This window comes from Bombina bombina, chromosome 8 (assembly GCF_027579735.1).
Source record: "Bombina bombina isolate aBomBom1 chromosome 8, aBomBom1.pri, whole genome shotgun sequence".
NCBI lineage: Eukaryota > Metazoa > Chordata > Amphibia > Anura > Bombinatoridae > Bombina > Bombina bombina.
The window spans coordinates 18,630,333-18,647,862 of NC_069506.1; the positions used below are offsets into that span (position 1 = coordinate 18,630,333).

At 36.6% G+C, this 17,530-nt stretch overlaps 1 protein-coding gene across 2 annotated transcripts in view; it reads right to left on the reverse strand.

The window, feature by feature from the left end:
* Positions 1–1,304: 1,304 nt before the first annotated feature.
* Positions 1,305–17,530, reverse strand: part of UPK1A (uroplakin 1A) — a 19,843-nt gene continuing 3,617 nt past the window's right edge. For both annotated transcript variants that reach the window (XM_053690159.1, XM_053690158.1), the window contains exons 3-8: positions 13,248–13,448; positions 13,097–13,171; positions 12,350–12,457; positions 9,243–9,422; positions 9,061–9,144; positions 1,305–2,885 (exon numbers count right to left, since the gene is read on the reverse strand). In XM_053690159.1, coding sequence (XP_053546134.1) covers positions 2,841–2,885; positions 9,061–9,144; positions 9,243–9,422; positions 12,350–12,457; positions 13,097–13,171; positions 13,248–13,448 — 693 coding nt within the window. In that variant the 3' untranslated portion in view covers positions 1,305–2,840. The remainder of the gene's footprint in view (positions 2,886–9,060; positions 9,145–9,242; positions 9,423–12,349; positions 12,458–13,096; positions 13,172–13,247; positions 13,449–17,530) is intronic.

The window sequence follows — 17,530 nt, forward strand, 5'->3', positions numbered from 1 at the left end:
GAAAAACTGTCAAAATGCCCTGAGAGAAGAGGCAGCCTTCAAGGGCTTAGAAATTAGCATATGAACCTCCTAGGTTTAGCTTTCAACTAAGAATACCAAGAAAACAAAGCAAAATTGGTGATAAAAGTAAAATTGGAAAATTGTTTAAAATGACATTCTCCATCTGAATCATGAAAGATTTTGGACTAGACTGTCCCTTTAAATAACTCCCTGGAAGTAAGCACAATGTTATCTGTATCGCACACATGAACAAGCAGTATTTTATCTATTCACAGCCACACTGAGATAAGAGGTGGACTGCAGAGATGGGCCACCATATATGTAAATAGATAACATAAGGAAGTATTGGTCTTTTTATAGTGACAGGATAAGGAAGTTAAAAAGAGCAGAACCCAGCTATTTTATATACAAAAGTAAAGAACAATTTTCCATTTTTTACTCTGCAGCTGGTAAGAGAAGAAATTGGAAACACAGTACACTTTACATTTAAAGGGACAGTAAAGTCCAAAAAAAACTTTCATGTTTCCAATAGGGCATGTAATTTTAAACAACTTTCCAATTTACTTTTATCAACAATTTTTCTTTGTTCTCTTGGTATTCTAGTTGAAAGCTAAACCTAGGAAGGCTCATATGATAATTTCTAAGCCCTTTAATGTCCGCCTCTAATCACATGCTTTTGTATTTGCTTTTCACAGCAGGGGAGAGTAGTTCAGGTAAACCATATAGATTGCATTGTGATCACGCCCGTGGGTTGTGGCAGACACTGCACTAATTGGCTAAACTGCAAGTCAATAGATAATAACTAAAAGTCATGTGATTAGGGGCGGTCAGAAGATGCTTAGATACAAGTTAGTCACAGAAGTAAAAAGTGTATTAATATAACAGTGTTGGTTTTGCAAAACTGGGGAATGGGTAATAAAGGGATTATCTATCTTTTTAAACAACACAAATTCTGGTGTTGACTGTCCCTTTAATTCTCATATCACAGCAACTGAAGTCAATTTGCTTAGTAAAGAATAAATCTGACCTCAAAGAAAAATACTAAAATATAATTGTATTGAGTCTTTTCCGTTAACACATCAGATGGAGACTGTCTATACCACCTTCCTCTTCTGTTATTCCTTCTAATTTAAATAAATTCTTAACTAAATGATACCAAAAAAATATATATATACATTTTTAATATATATATATATATATATATATATATATATATATATATATATATATATATATATATATATATATATATATATATATATTTTTTTTTTTTTTTATTTATTAGTCAGGCTCCAAATACAAAGCATTGTGCAATCATTTATTTAAATAGTGTACAAAAACAGAGGGTTTTCCCACACTTAGGTCTTGTGTGCCAAGGAAGAATATTTATAGAGTTCACAGTTATGGGTTACATGTTGTCTTTACACAGATAAGTTTATTGCGTTTCTTCTATATGTAGACAAAAAAAACCATTGTTTCAGGATTCTAACAAGTTTGAAAGACACAGTGGTTACAAACAAGAATATGCTGACGCCATTATTGAAAAACAGGGCCAGACTAAGGAATGTGCTTGACCGAGACAAATGAGAAATGTTTCACATGATCTGTACCGCAAAGTTCAGGCCTGTTAAAGGTCGTTACTGGTGCAGATTTCATAGGATATTTAACTCAAAATGTAATTCCCCATAAATGTGAACTAAAATGAGACCTTGCAGTAGACATTCAGGATTTGTTGTGCATGATGTTGCTGTAACAATAGTACTTGCCTCACTAGAGAAGCTGGAACTTAGGATTCTGTACCTAAATATGCAGCAAACTGCCTCTCTTATTTACAGTCTTAGGCCTAGTTTCAATAGAGTTGGTAAAGTTTGGAAACTGATGGTAAAAACCATTTATCTTCATTAAGTCTATGTAGAATTTTAATGTTACCACCAGTTTCCAAACTTTACTACCTCAATGGAAACTAACCCAATTGGCCACAGTTAATAGAATGGTTCAGGCAAGACCTGTTCATTTCTTCACTAAACTTTACTATAAATTATACTCTTATAACGCGTACACAGATATTTTTTACAAATATATCTTGAGTCTGGAGCCAAAATTTTGTAGTCATTTCAGCATTTGATTAGCAAAAGTTGTAGAATTTGCTTTTTCGACTCTCTAGGAAAAATAGGACAAGCATGATTTTCACAAAAAACACACAAAATAAAATCATTAATGTATATTATGCAACATTTATGGGAAATTACATTTCAGATAGATTACACAAGACACAAAACACTAAAATGTACAAAAAGGGAGGGGGGACGTCCCTGGGGAAGGTGTGCGAGAATGAGATGCTGGGCGAGGCTTCACAGATCGGCTCTCAGCCTCAGATTGTGTTCCTGAAAACTATATCCTTATTCATGCAATTAATAGTTAAATCATTGTCATTAATGTCTTATAATACAGGAAAATCACTATAAAATCACTGCAGCATGTGTGGAACCAAGAAATATACACAATGTAAACTATATATATATAAAAAAAAAATTTGAAACAGAAAAAAAAATTTACAGTTTCACAATAAAATTACCCAGTGAACAAATCATATACTAGCAGATTTAGTCTGCCTTTTAGAGATGGAAAAGGCTTTCAATAAAACGTGAGGTATAAAATGTCATTTGATAAGGACACCTCATATTTCCACTATAATAGACAGGGGGGGGGGGTCACTTTGTCAGATTGTAAAAAAGGCTTTAAACCCAGATCTTAAAATGGAAAAAAGTCCCAGCTGTTTCAGGCAGACTTTTTATGTCGTCTTCGCTTTGTTCTATGCTGGTCTGTGGCAGTGGTTATCTTCACAGTGTCGTATAGTAATACATTGTCGCCAGCATTACAAACAGCTGTCAAACAAAAAGAAAAATGGTTAAATCATATTGTCACTAGACATGTAATTAGTTCTTTGTTGCATAAAATACCTGTGAAAAACATAATTTATGCTTACCTGATAAATTTATTTCTCTTGTGATGTATCAAGTCCACGGATTCATCCTTACTTGTGGGATATTCTCCTTCCCAACAGGAAGTGGCAAAGAGCACCCACAGCAGAGCTGTCTATATAGCTCCTCCCTTAGCTCCACCCCCCAATCATGCAACCGAAGGCTAGGAAGAAAAAGGAGAAACTATAGGGTGCAGTGGTGACTGAAAGTTTTAAAATAAAAATATATATGCCCGTCTTAAAAAACAGGGCGGGCCGTGGACTCGATACATCACAAGAGAAATAAATTTATCAGGTAAGCATAAATTATGTTTTCTCTTGTAAGATGTATCGAGTCCACGGATTCATCCTTACTTGTGGGATACCAATACCAAAGCTTTAGGACACGGATGAAGGGAGGGACAAGACAGGGACCTTAAACGGAAGGCACCACTGCTTGTAGAACCTGTCTCCCAAAAATAGCCTCGAAAGAAGCAAAAGTATCAAATTTGGAAAAAGTATGAAGCGAAGACCAAGTCGCCGCCTTACAAATCTGTTCAACAGAAGCCTCATTTTTAAAAGCCCATGTGGAAGCCACAGCTCTAGTAGAATGAGCAGTAATTCTTTCAGGAGGCTGCTGTCCAGCAGTCTCATAGGCCAAACGGATGATGCTTTTCAGCCAAAAGGAAAGAGGTAGCCGAAGCCCTTTGACCTCTCCGTTTACCAGAATAAACAACAAACAAAGAAGATGTTTGACGGAAATCTTTAGTTGCTTGTAAGTTGAACTTTAAAAGCATGAACCACATCAAGAATGTGTAACAGACGTTCCTTCTTAGATGAAGGATTAGGACACAGAAGGAACCACAATCTCTTGATTGATATTCTTATTAGAATTTAGAAACAACCTTAGGAAGAAACCCAGGTTTGGTACGCAAAACCACCTTATCTGCATGGAAAACAAGGTAAGGGGAATCACATTGTAAAGCAGGTAGCTCAGAAACTCTTCGAGCCGAAGAGATAGCTACTAAAAACAAAACTTTCCAAGATTGAACCTATGCATTCCATAGATATTAAGCTTCTAACGGAACCCCTTGAAGAACTAAGTTTAGGCTCCATGGCGGAGCAACAGGCTTGATTCTGACCAAAGCCTGACTAAATGCTTGAACGTCTGGGACATCTGCCAGACGTTTGTGTAGTAGAATAGACAAAGCAGATATTTGTCCTTTTAAGAAACTAGCAGATAATTCCTTCTCCAAACCTTCTTGGAGAAAAGACAATATTCTAGGAATCCTAATCTTACTCCACGAGTAACCTTTGGATTCACACCAATAAAGATATTTGCGCCAAATCTTATGATAGATCTTCCTGGTGACAGGCTTTCTAGCCTGCATCAGGGTATCAATGACCGACTCAGAAACCACGCTTTGATAGAATCAGGCGTTCAATCTCCAAGCAGTCAGATGCAGAGAAATTAGATTTGGATGCGTGAACGGACCTTGGATTAGAAAGTCCCGCCTCATTGGCAGAGTCCACGGTGGAACCGAGGACATGTCCACAAGGTCTGCATACCAAATCCTGCGTGGCCACGCAGGTGCTATCAGAATTACCGAAGCTCTCTCCTGCTTGATTCTGGCAACCAGACGTGAGAGGAGAGGAAACGGTGGAAATACATAGGCCAGATTGAAGGACCAAGGCACTGCTAGCTGAATCAGCTGGGCAAATACCTCCGGATGGAGTTCCCACTCCCCCGGATGAAAAGTCTGACGACTTAGAAAATCCACCTCCCAGTTCTCTACCCCTGGGATGTGGATTGCTGAGAGATGGCAAGAGTGATCCTCTGCCCACCGGATTATTTTGGTTACCTCCATCATCGCTAGAGGACTCCTTGATGATTGATATAAGCTACAGTCGTGATGTTGTCCGACTGAAACCTGATGAATATGGCCGCAGCAAGCTGAGGCCACGCCTGAAGCGCATTGAATATCGCTCTCAGTTCTAGAATGTTTATCATTACAATGAGCCACTCTGGCCTGCGGAAACACATTCCCTGAGACAGGTGGTCCTGAGACAACCACCAGAGAAGAGAGTCTCTGGTCCGCTGGTCCAGATGCAGTTGAGGAGATAAATCTGCATAATCCCCATTCCACTGTTTGAGCATGCATATTTGCAGTGGTCTGAGGTGTAGGCGGGCAAAAGGAACTATGTCCATTGCCGCTACCATGAGTCTGATTACCTCCATACATTGAGCCACTGATGGCCGAGGAATGGAATGAAGAGCTCGGCAAGTGGTTAAGAGTTTTAATTTTCTGACTTCCGTCAGAAATATTTTCATTTCTACCGAGTCTATCAGAGTCCCTAGGAAGGAAACTCTTGTAAGAGGGAAGAGAGAACTCTTTTTTTTTTTTTGTGTTCACCTTCCACCCGTGAGCTCTCAGAAAAGCCAACACGATGTCCGTGTGAGACTTGGCTAGCTGGAAAGTCGACGCCTGAATTAAGATGTCTTCTAGATAAGGCGCCACTGCTATGCCCCGTGGTCGCAGAACCGCCAGAAGGGACCCTAGCACTTTTGTGAAAATTCTGGGAGCCGTGGCCAACCCGAAGGGCCACAAACTGGTAATGCCTGTTTAGAAAGGTGAATCTGAGAAATTGATGATGATCTCTGTGAATAGGGATGTGTAGATACGCATCCTTTAAGTCCACGGTAGTCATATTGACCCTCCTGGATCAGAGGTAGAATAGTCTGAATAGTCTCCATCTTGAATGATGGAACCTTGAGGAACTTGTTTAGAATTTTGAGATCCAAGATTGGTCTGAAAGGTCCCTCTTTTTTGGGAACCACAAACAGGTTTGAATAAAACACTAGCCCCTGTTCTAATCAAAGTAAATAACACTTAGAAATAAAACGGTACTGTGCCTTTAAGAGAAAAAAAGCTGCACAAGTTCTGCAAAACAGTGTAAAAAAGCAGTAAACTTAACTAAATTTTTACAGTAGTATCTTACAGCCTTAGTAACTTTGCACAGCTATGCAAATAAACAATTAACCCCTTAATGGCGAAACCGGATTGAAAAAACATCAAAACCGGTAAAAAAAAAAAAAAAAGACTTTCAGCACCTTGCCACAGCTTTGCTGTGGCACCTACCTGCCCTTCAGAACGATTTGTGGGTAAAAAAAACCTCCTTTACAGCCCTCAAACACAGCAGGAACCACTGGAGAAGCAGTTGGATGTCTCCAAGGAAAAGAAACTGCACAACTGAGGCGCGAAAATAGGCCCCTCCCACCTCACTCAATGTTTTGAGGCCTATTAGAAAAACACCTGAGTGTCTCTTAATTAACCATGTGGGTTAAAAAACCCTAAAACAAGCCACAATGACCCCTTTAGTCCCTTTAAAAAAATGTTATAATTGCATCATTTACTGAACAAACAAAAACGTTTTTTCCTAACAGTGTCACCAGTAACTTATGAGCCCTTCAAGCAAGCTGAAATTCCTATCCAAGTGTCTGAATACAGCTTACCCTTCCCTCATGGGGATATTGCCAGCCTTTTCTAGAATTAACACAGTCTGTCTAGAAAAAATATAGACTGAACATACCTCATATGCAGCTTAGCATGCAAACCGTTCCCCCAACTGAAGTTTTCCTGTACTCTTCAGCCCTTGTGAGAACAGCAGTGGATCTTAGTTACAAAGTGCTAAGATCATAATCCTCCTTGCAGAAATCTTCATCCCTTTTCTGCCAGAGTGTAAATAGTACACACCGGTACCATTTAAAATAACAAACTTTTGCTTGAGAAATAAAAAAACTAACATTTTTGTCACCACACTCGCTCTGCCCTTCCTAGTTTCTTAGAGTAGGCAAAGAGAATGACTGGGGGGTGGAGCTAAGGGAGGAGCTATATAGACAGCTCTGCTGTGGGTGCTCTCTTTGCCACTTCCTGTTGGGAAGGAGAATATCCCACAAGTAAGGATGAATCCGTGGACTCGATACATCATACAAGAGAAATACAGATATTCTAAGCTGCACTTTGGGTACATCGGTTATCAGAACTAAATGCTGGAAACAGGGTCATGTCTTTATTTCTTTGTGCAACAAATAATGAATTACAAATTTATGCACATACCCAATAGAGTAAACCATGAAATAATTTTGTATGGTTAGGGCTAACTAGTGAGCATATACCTAAAATAATGTATATTTACATGGATACTACCAGATCGTATCTTTCAAGGGACATTAGAATGTAAAAAATAAAATCCTCTAAATCATTAGAAAGTCTCTCTCCCTTGTAAGCCATGTATTTAACCCCAACAAAGGGTTGTAAGCATATAGCTTAAGTCCTCTGCTGTGGAGCCATAACAGGGCTGATGAGCCCATTATGAACAGCATATGCATGTAGCTGCCAATCACTGCCTGTGTATCTCTCAGGAATGCAATCTATTGTGGTTCCCAAGCAGACTTTTTTTATTTTATTTATAAAGCGACAGGGTACAGAAGGCAAAAAAGAAAGGGAAACAAAATATTATGAACATGTAGAATTGTTAGTATAAATAATTCATGATATCAAAATATCTGTGTTAAATTGAAACTGAAATTGTACTCTGTCAGTTTTCGCTTAGAACACCAACAAAAAAAAAATTAAATATAAAAAAAATGTTGCCCTCTCTCCCTCTGGAGCCCAATTTATAGATCCTGCCATATTGCAAGTTGGACTAAGTCTGTATTTCTGAATGGAAATATAATAATGTTCTTCCTTAGAGAGTGATTTAATAAAAATTTACCATTTTCCAAAAAAGACCACACTTGTGGTTCTAAGTTGGTAGCAGTGTCTCTCTGTTCAATAATACATTGCTTTTGGATAAAACTCCTTATTTCTGTAAATTTAGGTATTGCCTTATCTTTTCACTTGTGGAAGATTAGGCTTCTTATGCACAATATAAAAAATAGTTAAGTTTATTATATTATAGGAGGAGAGGACTATGTTGTGCTTGGAAAAAGTAAAAAGGAGATATCTTTAGGACCGTATTGATCCAGTAATCTAACTTAAAAGGGATACTAAACCCAATTTTTTTTTCTTTCATGATTCAGATAGAGCATGAGATTTTAAGCACCTTTCTAATTTACTCCTATTATCAATTTTTCTTTGTTTTCATGCTATCTTGATTTGAAAAAGCAGTACTGTAAGCTTTAGAGCCGGACCATTTTTTGTTCAGCACCTGGGTAGCACTTGACTTGCTGATTTGTGGCTAAATGTAGCAAACCAATCAGCAAGCTCTACCAAGATGCTGAACTAAAAATGGGCCGGCTACTAACCTTTTATTATGCTTTTTTTCAAATCAATGTAACATGAGAACAAAGAAAAATTGATAATAGGAGTAAATTAGAAAGTTGCATGCTCTGTCTGAATTATGAAAGAAAAAAAATGTGGGGTTAGTATCCCTATAACCACAGCTGTTTTATTTTAGGGCATTCCCACAGCATATGGATTAAATCAGCTCCTAGTAATTGACATTTATTAAAATCTAAATTGTACCACTTATATTCCTTATGCAGAGTGTAATAAGTCATGTACAAAAGTTTAAAAGCAGAGCTTTGGGTATTTGTTTAATTTAACAAATCGGAACACTTTATTTTTTATTTTTAACTGATCATCTGCAAAAAGCTCAGTAGGCCAAGGAACATGTGATTGGCTATTCAGACACACCCACATGTGTTTCCCAAAAGTAGGTCCTATTGAGAGCTATGTAAAAAAGAGCAAGGGGAATATGGCCCTTCATTTATAATACAGTTATGTACTAAAATAATACATTGTACATTGAAAGAATGAAATTTACTTCTGAAATTTCGTAACATCCATTGATTCTAGAAAACATTTTATCTTCCAACACAACTATTTACCTAATGACTGGTTTCGGAGAGTGGTATCTAGTTAATGGACAATTATCTTGGGCTGCAGTGCCAGAGAAGTTTTCAAATCAAGCAGTGCCCTTGGGTTTATTACCACTTGAATAAAAATGTATAATATGAAGAATATGGCTATGCTCAAGAAATATATATTAAATAAAATGCAAAATTTTTTAACCCAGTTCTGAATACTCAAACTCACCGTAAACATGAGGATGGAGAATCCAAACCAAGAAATACCCCAAGTGTAGCTGTTTATTGCATGTGAAATATGATCAAAACAACCCTGAAAACAGACAAAGGAGTGAATAAATTGCACCGTTTGCAATGATTACTGAACACTATAGAGAACAAACATTGTTGTGCCTTTATGAAGTCACTTACGTTAGTATTTATATAATTTGTATGGCCAACGTCACATCCTTGTTGGTTAAGGACCTTAAAATTAGCATCTCTCTTGCAGCACATCGCAGGAAAAGGTGCGTCAAACTCCGAGACTGAAAGCCGGTAAGCAGAGCTATACTGAATCCAGTCTTGGGGACCAGAAACCCCACAGCAGTTTTTCTGCAAACACAATAAGAGCAGTGGTTTAGAGGAAAGACAGACCTGTGATACACACATCTATCTAGATTTTGATTGGAGTAGCCCTGTTAGTACAGTGGTTTAGATTATAAATAAGTTTCCTCTTCTCAGTACAACACACATAAAACATTGGTCCCTAGGACATATATGAAGGGCTGATACTGGTGTGCATCTGACTGATGAAGTTGTAACCCTGATTGCCATACAAGGTTGAAATACATGGAATAAGTAAAGCTAGGTTGAGGACAGGTTAAATTGAAATTAAAATTCCATATACATTTGTTAAAGAAAATTAATCATTGCAATGTGCATTTTTCTCTTTTTTTTTTGCTACTATGAAATAATTGTCCTCGTCACATTCTCCCCTAGAAAAGTAAATTATATAATAAATATGATGTAAGATGCCTGAATTAGTAACACATTTTTTTGACAGTGGTCAATTAGATCTAACATTAAAGGGACAGTCAAGTAAACAAAAACAAAAAACACTTTCATTATTCAAATAGGGCATGTCAAAAAAAAAAAACCTTTCCAATTTACTTTTATCACCAATTTCTTTGTTCATTTGGTATTCTTAGTTGAAAGCTAAACCTAGGAGGTACATATGCTAATTTCTTAGACCTTAAAGGCCACCTCTAATCTTAAATGCATGTTGACAGTTTTTTCACCTCTAGATGGCATTCGTTCATGCGTTTCATATAGATAACATTGAGCTCATGCACGTGAATTTACCGTTGAGTAAGCACCGATTGGCTAAAATGCAAGTCTGTCAAAAGAAATTAAATAAGGGGGCATTCTGCAGAGGCTTAGATACAAGGTAATTACAGTGGTAAAACGTGTATTATTAGAACTGTTGGTTATGCAAAACTGGGGAATGGGTAATTAAGGCATTATCTATCTTTTAAAACAACAAAAATGATGGTGTTGACTGTCCCTTTAAATTAGTTTGTGCACTGCTCTAAGTAATCATTGTGTAGTATGTGTTGCTGGATCAAGCATTTTGGCAACATACTTAAAGTGATGGTAAATCCTAGAATTAAAAAAAAAAAAAAAAAAAAAAAAACCAAGAAAAAAAAACACTAGGATTTAACCAGTACTAAAAATAAAGGTGACCTTCATTCACACGTAAAAAAAAAAAAAAAAAAAAAAAAAAAAAAAATGGTGTAGAAGGTGCCTTTATTTCACCACCGCTTCACGCTCCACAGCAAAAGTCTTTCATTAAGGGGACGTTTCCACCTCTTTGCCAATGGCTGTGCAGCACTGTATACAAGTCTGATTGGCTGATAGCTGTTACATGGTACGAGATAGGGAATTTAAAGGGACACAAAACTCAGATTTTTTTTCCTTTCATGATTCAGCTAGAGGGTGTGATCTTAAACAACTTTCCAATTTACTTAATCATCATTTGTTTTGTTCTCTTGGTATCCTTTGTTGAAAAGGATACCTAGGTAGGCTCAGGAGCTGCTGATTGGTGGCTGCACATATATGCCTCATGTTATTGGTTCACCATTGGTTAACTAGCTCCCAGTAATGCATTGCTGCTTCTTCAACAAAGGACACCAAGAGAGTAAAGCAAATCGGAAAGCTGTTTAAAATCACATGCTCTCTTAATTACAAAAGAAACATTTTGGGTTTCACGTCCCTTTACAAGAAATGGAGATTTTGTGTTATTACATTAATTTTTTTTATGCATAGGTTGATTACTTAATTCTTCTGCTTTAAAGAGACAGTTTACTCAAAAAATGTCTCCCCTTTAATTTGTTCCCAATGATCCACTTTACCTGCTGGAGTGTATTAAATTGTTTACAAGTATTCACATTGCCTTTATATTGATAAAGATATTTAACTCATAACATCAGTTACAAATATAGTAGTTAAGATGTGAAAATCCAAATGGTGCTTACAGAAGTAGGAATTAAATAGACACTAAAATTAAACTCATGATTCTGATAAAGCAGCCGTTTAAGAGAACTTCTGATTTGTCAGACTGTGCGCAGTCTCTATATGAACACAGCTGCTACTGAGCACGTGCAAGAGTTCATTCTATAAGCATAGGAGTCTGATTGGCTGATACAGAGGGCAGCAAATTAAAGGGCATATTGAACCGTGTTGGAATTTTCAATGAGCAATAGATTTTGCTATTCCATTGTCTATTTTAGCATAGGCTTATTATACCATTCCACTGTATTTAATGGTCCTAATGTATTTAAATAGACAGTGTGGGGGGGGGGGGATCTTTTTTTAATAAATGAGGATCAACACAAACCACAGCAGGAAACAGTTAAAGGGACACTGAACCTAAATTTTTTCTTTTGTGATTCAATTTTAAGCAACTTTCTAATTTACTCCTATTATCATTTTTTCTTCGTTCTCTTGCTATCTTTATTTGTAAAAGCAGGAATGTAAGCTTAGGAGCCGGCCCATCTTTGGTTCAGCACCTGGGTAGCGCTTGCCGATTGGTGACTAAAATGTACTCAGGTGCTGAACCCAAGATGGGTTGGCTCCTAAGCTTACATTGCTGCTTTTTCAAATAAAGATACCAAGAGAACGAAGAAAATGTAATAGGAGTAAATTAGAAAGTTGCTGTGATATGAATCATGAAATAAAAAAAATTGGGTTCAGTATCACTTTCATTGAAGAATCCATTAAAACAACTTCCTTTTGTATCTATTACGCCAAACAGGTGAAAAACTTTTCCTTCATTTGAAAAATGTATTTTTTCTGCAGCCACAGGGTCGGTATAAACATTTTATCCTTTATTGACCCATGGGAAGAAAAACTTACAGAATAGATTTGAAACTCTATAAATATCATGGTCTAAATAGATTTCAGAAAAAGGAAAGAGCTCTTCCGTATCCTTCTGATAGACGATTCTACTAATAGAGGATACAAGTTTCACACCCTCTCACCTCCAACATTATTCTGTTCCACACATTGGTAAGATCTTTTCCTTGAGAGGTGGAGGTCTGTGTGTAACGTAAGAGCATCTGTTGCTTGATGACATCAGAGTTGATCATCTGAAACGATAAATATGTAAACATGAACCAATAATTGTATCTAGATGTGACCCAACATGTGTACAGATATGACCCCGCATAATGTCTGTGCGCCTAGATGTGACCCCGCATAATGTCTGTGCGCCTAGATGTGACCCAACAACATGTGTACAGATATGACCCCGCATAATGTCTGTGTGCCTAGATGTGACCCAACATGTGTACAGATGTGACCCCGCATAATGTCTGTGTGCCTAGATGTGACCCAACAACATGTGTACAGATGTGACTCCGCATAATGTCTGTGCGCCTAGATGTGACCCAACAACATGTTTACAGATGTGACCCCGCATAATGTCTGTGCGCCTAGATGTGACCCAACATGTGTACAGATATGACTCCGCATAATGTCTGTGCGCCTAGATTTAACTCAATATGTGTACAGATATGACCCAGCTTACCCCCATGGCAGTTTATGTACCCAGATGTAATCCAACATAGCAGATCTGAACCATATCCCCATGCCAACATGTGAGTGAGTAGCTACTAGGACTCATTTGAGATCATAATCATTCTCTAAGCCAGCAAGAGGATTCTCAGCCCCCCCCATTCAGGCCAATATTGACCAACAGTATCCTCCCAGCTGTGCATAAAACTCACATAATCTCGATGTGTGAAGGATGTAATACAAGACGCACATTCAAAGATGTAGACTATCATCATTAGCGCCAGATACTGTAGGAAACAGAAATGTCACAATTAATTTGCTAACAGGCCGGTTATTCTGACACCAGTGAAAACATTAACTCACCGTCATAATCATTATGCGATTACCCCTCATTGCAGCAATTATGCCATAAAGAGCCAACATGAAGAAAGAGAAGCCACAGAATATGGCGATCCAGCCCCCAGCAAATACATCATCCTTCCCCGTTACCCCTAGTAGGGGGTAAACCTTGTATGGGTCAGTGGTAGCCCAGATAGTTTCAGCAAATAGTGCCAGTCCAGCCAGCTGTAACAGAGCAGATTAAAAAAAAGGTATAAAAGTTAGGCCAAAGGGACGTTAAACTTCAAAAATATATCCCCATATAAATATTTAAAGGGACAGGAGTCATGTGATTTTAATCAGCTTTCCAGCTTATTTTTCCTTATCAAATCTGCTTCATTCGCTTGGTATCCTTTGTTGATAGGAGTCATGCACTACTGAGAGCTAGCTGAACACATCTAGTGAACCAATGATAAGAGGCATTTATGTGTAGTCACAAATCAGCAGCTGGCTCATAGTAACGCACTGCAGCTTCTGAGCCTACCTAGGTGTGCTTTTTAACTAAGAATACCAAGAGAATAAAGCTATTTAGAAAAAAAAAAAAGTAGTAAATCAGAAAGTTGTTTAAAGGGACAGTGTACACCAATTTTCATATAACTGCATGTAATAGACACTACTATAAATAATATGGACAGGTACGGATTAAAAAAAAATCCATTGTAAAACCTTTTTAAAAAAACCTCTTAGAAGCTTCCAGTTTAGCACGGTTGATGAGGTTAGGTTGGGACACCCAGTGAAAGGAGCTAGGAAAGCAGACTCCCCTGATGTGAAAAGACAGATTAAACAAATAAAAGCATCAGGAATCTGTAGACTTCAGTCTGCATCTGATACTTTGGGGCTTGGTTAGGAGTCTTAAAATCAGCCCAATATTATAAAAAATAAGCAAAACTATACATTGTTACAAAAACACTCCCAGACGGGCTATATAAAAAGGTATCATCTACAAAACATTTATACAAAGAAAAATCTAATGTACAATGTCTCTTTAAAATAACACGCTCTGTCTTAATCATGACAGAACACATATGTGGGTTTCATGTCCCTGTAATTAATAGAACATGACAATACACATGTATTGTACCTTATTTTGCAGTAAAATAGCTCTGTCAGATGTGGCTGTTCCCCTTCCTAAGAGGTTTGTGCCAATCTTTAAAAAAGTGTTTATATGAATAAGACTGATGCAGAGATTTGGGGCAATACTTAGTCCAGCCCTTGCAATATAAACTGATACTGGGATAGGAATATCTGCTTAGACCGCTGGATAACCTGTATGTTACAAACTTTATGACAATCCCCTTAAATATCAGGCATAACTTTTTTTTGGGGATGTCAATTTGTCCAAACCTATGCTTTTTTGTGTGTTTTTTTTTTTTTGACTGGTTCTCATATTTAGTATCCACCAACACAAAATACTACACAATTAGTTTTTTTCCTCACTTAACAGAATGCCATGATTGATTTGATTTATTAGTTTGTGAAGTAAGTTTTAAACCATGAAGTTGTGTATTAAAGTATTTAACTCTTAGAAGCCCTAGATAGTTGCAGTACACCGACATAATGAGGTGCAGCACTCTCTGGTAGCCAAGGGGTTAAATCTCAATGTAAGAAAGCGGAGAAGTCTTAATAAATAGCCGTGGATACCACCTGAAACTGGTGGAACTTTCAGTACAGCCCTATAAAGGCCACTGGCATTTGTCTGCTCACTCCCACCCCGGAAGGTTGTACTGAAACTTCCAGTGTTACCTGAAAATCCACATTCTTTAAATCAGTGGGTCTTTTAAATACATGAATGTTAAATATTTAACATCTAAACAGCCAGAGAACTGTATTTTCTCCATCAATGAGACTATTCTGTGCTACAAATAAACGTGCCCAGTAAGTTCCCAGAATATATTAAACACTGTTACTCGCTAGCCTCCAATTTGTCTATAGGATCTACAGACAATAGAGCAAGCAAGATTTTCCCTTTTTAATTAAAAAGAAGAGACAATAAAGTCAAAATTAAATTCATGCAGTTTTGAAACATTTACTTCTATTATCAAATTTGTTATATTCTCTAGGTATCCTTTGTTGAAGAGCATATATAGGTAGGCTTAGTATCAGCAGTGCACTACTGAGAGCTAGCTGTACATATCTGGTGAGCCGAAGACAAGAAGCATGTGTGTGCTGCCACCAATCAACAGCTAGCCCTCAGCAGTGCTTGGCCTCTCCTGAGCCTACCTAGATATCCTCTTCAATAAAGGCTACTGAGAGAATAAAAAGTAAACTGGAAAATTGCATGCTGAAATTTTTTTAAAGATTTTGTAAATGTAAAATTCAAATGTTAATTCTAAGATTTATACAAACTCAAATTATAGAAAAATAAATAAAAAATTAAAAAGTAACAAAATATTAATATTTGTTTTACAGAAAAACTCAATGAGGCATTGGGACTATTTAGAATACAACTTCTACCATTTTAGAACTATACACCATAACACTCAAGTGCATAACCAAAAGGAGAGCATTATATCCCAGGAAAGATAAGAAGAACGATGCACATACTGAATATATACATTTTAAGAGAGATTTTAAATTAAAAAAAAAAAAAAAAAAAAAATTTAATAAACAAAATGTGTCATGTTATTTGGCACCATTCTACGCTTTGATTATGCCACTTTTCATGCACAAAAAAAAAAAAAAAAAAAAAAAAAAAAAGACAGTTGCTCGCTAATAAAGGTGACAATATATTCATATTATTTTGTGTAAATTTCCATAACTTGTTTTTATTTAGCAAAAATAAGGCCTGTCATGTTCTGGGGATAGACTATCTGTGCTTCCATCATGAAGGAATCCGCGACCAATTATAAATATAATGCAGAACTAAGTCAAATGTACAGTTGCACTTTACACATAGACATTAGGTTGCACTTACGGTGCCAGTCATTCTTCTGCTTAAAAAGCATACAGAAAAATAAAGTACGAATATACACAAAGGAACATTAAACAATTTTCTATGAGTGGAAAAAAATTTGAATGAAAAAAAAGGACATTTCATTGTAAAAATAAAATGTTCAAATTTGTCAGTCAATTCTTTAAAAAGAAAAAGCCTTTCTTTTATGGTTTAAAGTTTTAAAACCCATATTGTGCTCCAAATAAGGAAACGGACAGTACTTGGTGAGTAAAAGAAAATCAGGCATACATGCATATGCCCCAAATGTATCCTTGCTTTTAAAGACACAGCTTTGACTGTATTTTTCCTCTGCAGGAGTTAAAACCACTATAAAGAAATGAAGGTGATACTTAAACAAAATATGTAAATTTGGGCACAATATATAAGACTATTCTTTACGAGCTCATAAAGGCCAACACCAGTAACTATTGGTAGTCAAACAGTCCCCACACAAATAAAAAGGTTTTTCTACAGGAATATCTTGTTTTTAAACAATACAATTTCACTCCCCCTCTTTTAGACGCAAAATAATTAAAAAAAAATAAAATAACTAAAGTCCATTTAAATAAGTTGGAACCTGTTAAAGGAAGCTACTAAACTGGTACAGGGTCTAAAATCTTACCAGGAAAGGCTCAATGACCTTAATATGTATAGCTTAGCTTAGAGGAGAGAAGGAAAAGAGGGGATATGATAGTAACGTTCAAATATTCTGAACCTAAAATGGGCAGGCTCCAAAGCTTTCATTCTTGCTTTTTCAAATAAAGATACCAAAAAGAACAAAGAAAAATTGATAATTGGAGTAAATTAGAAAGTTGCTTAAAATTGCATGCTCCATCTGAACCATGAAAGAAACAATTTGGGTTTAGTATCCCTTTAAGCATACGTTCCTGCTTTTCAACAAAAGATACCAGGAGAATGAAGAAGAATGAATAAAAGTAAATACATTTGTTTACATCGCATTTTCTATCTGAACCATGAAATAAAAAATTGTGGGTTTCATATCCCTTTAATAAATCTGAGATTGTGAGTATATTTCACAAAAAGATCAACACTAGAACAAGGTCATGAACTGGGCAGAAGGTCCAGGAGTAATTTGCAGAAGATTCTTCACAAAAAGTGAGGTTGATTCATGGAATAATTTGAAGTTAGAGGGGGTAAAGACATACTGTGGGATCAGCATAAGGCTCCCCTACATACTAGATTAACTTCTTAGAAAATTTTAAGCAGATTTTTTTTGGCCTATGGTTCTCGTCTGTTATCAAAAATGTATCTGTATATTTTCAGATTTTACTCAGCAGCTAAGATTGTATCATATGTATCCCTAACTAGAATTGCA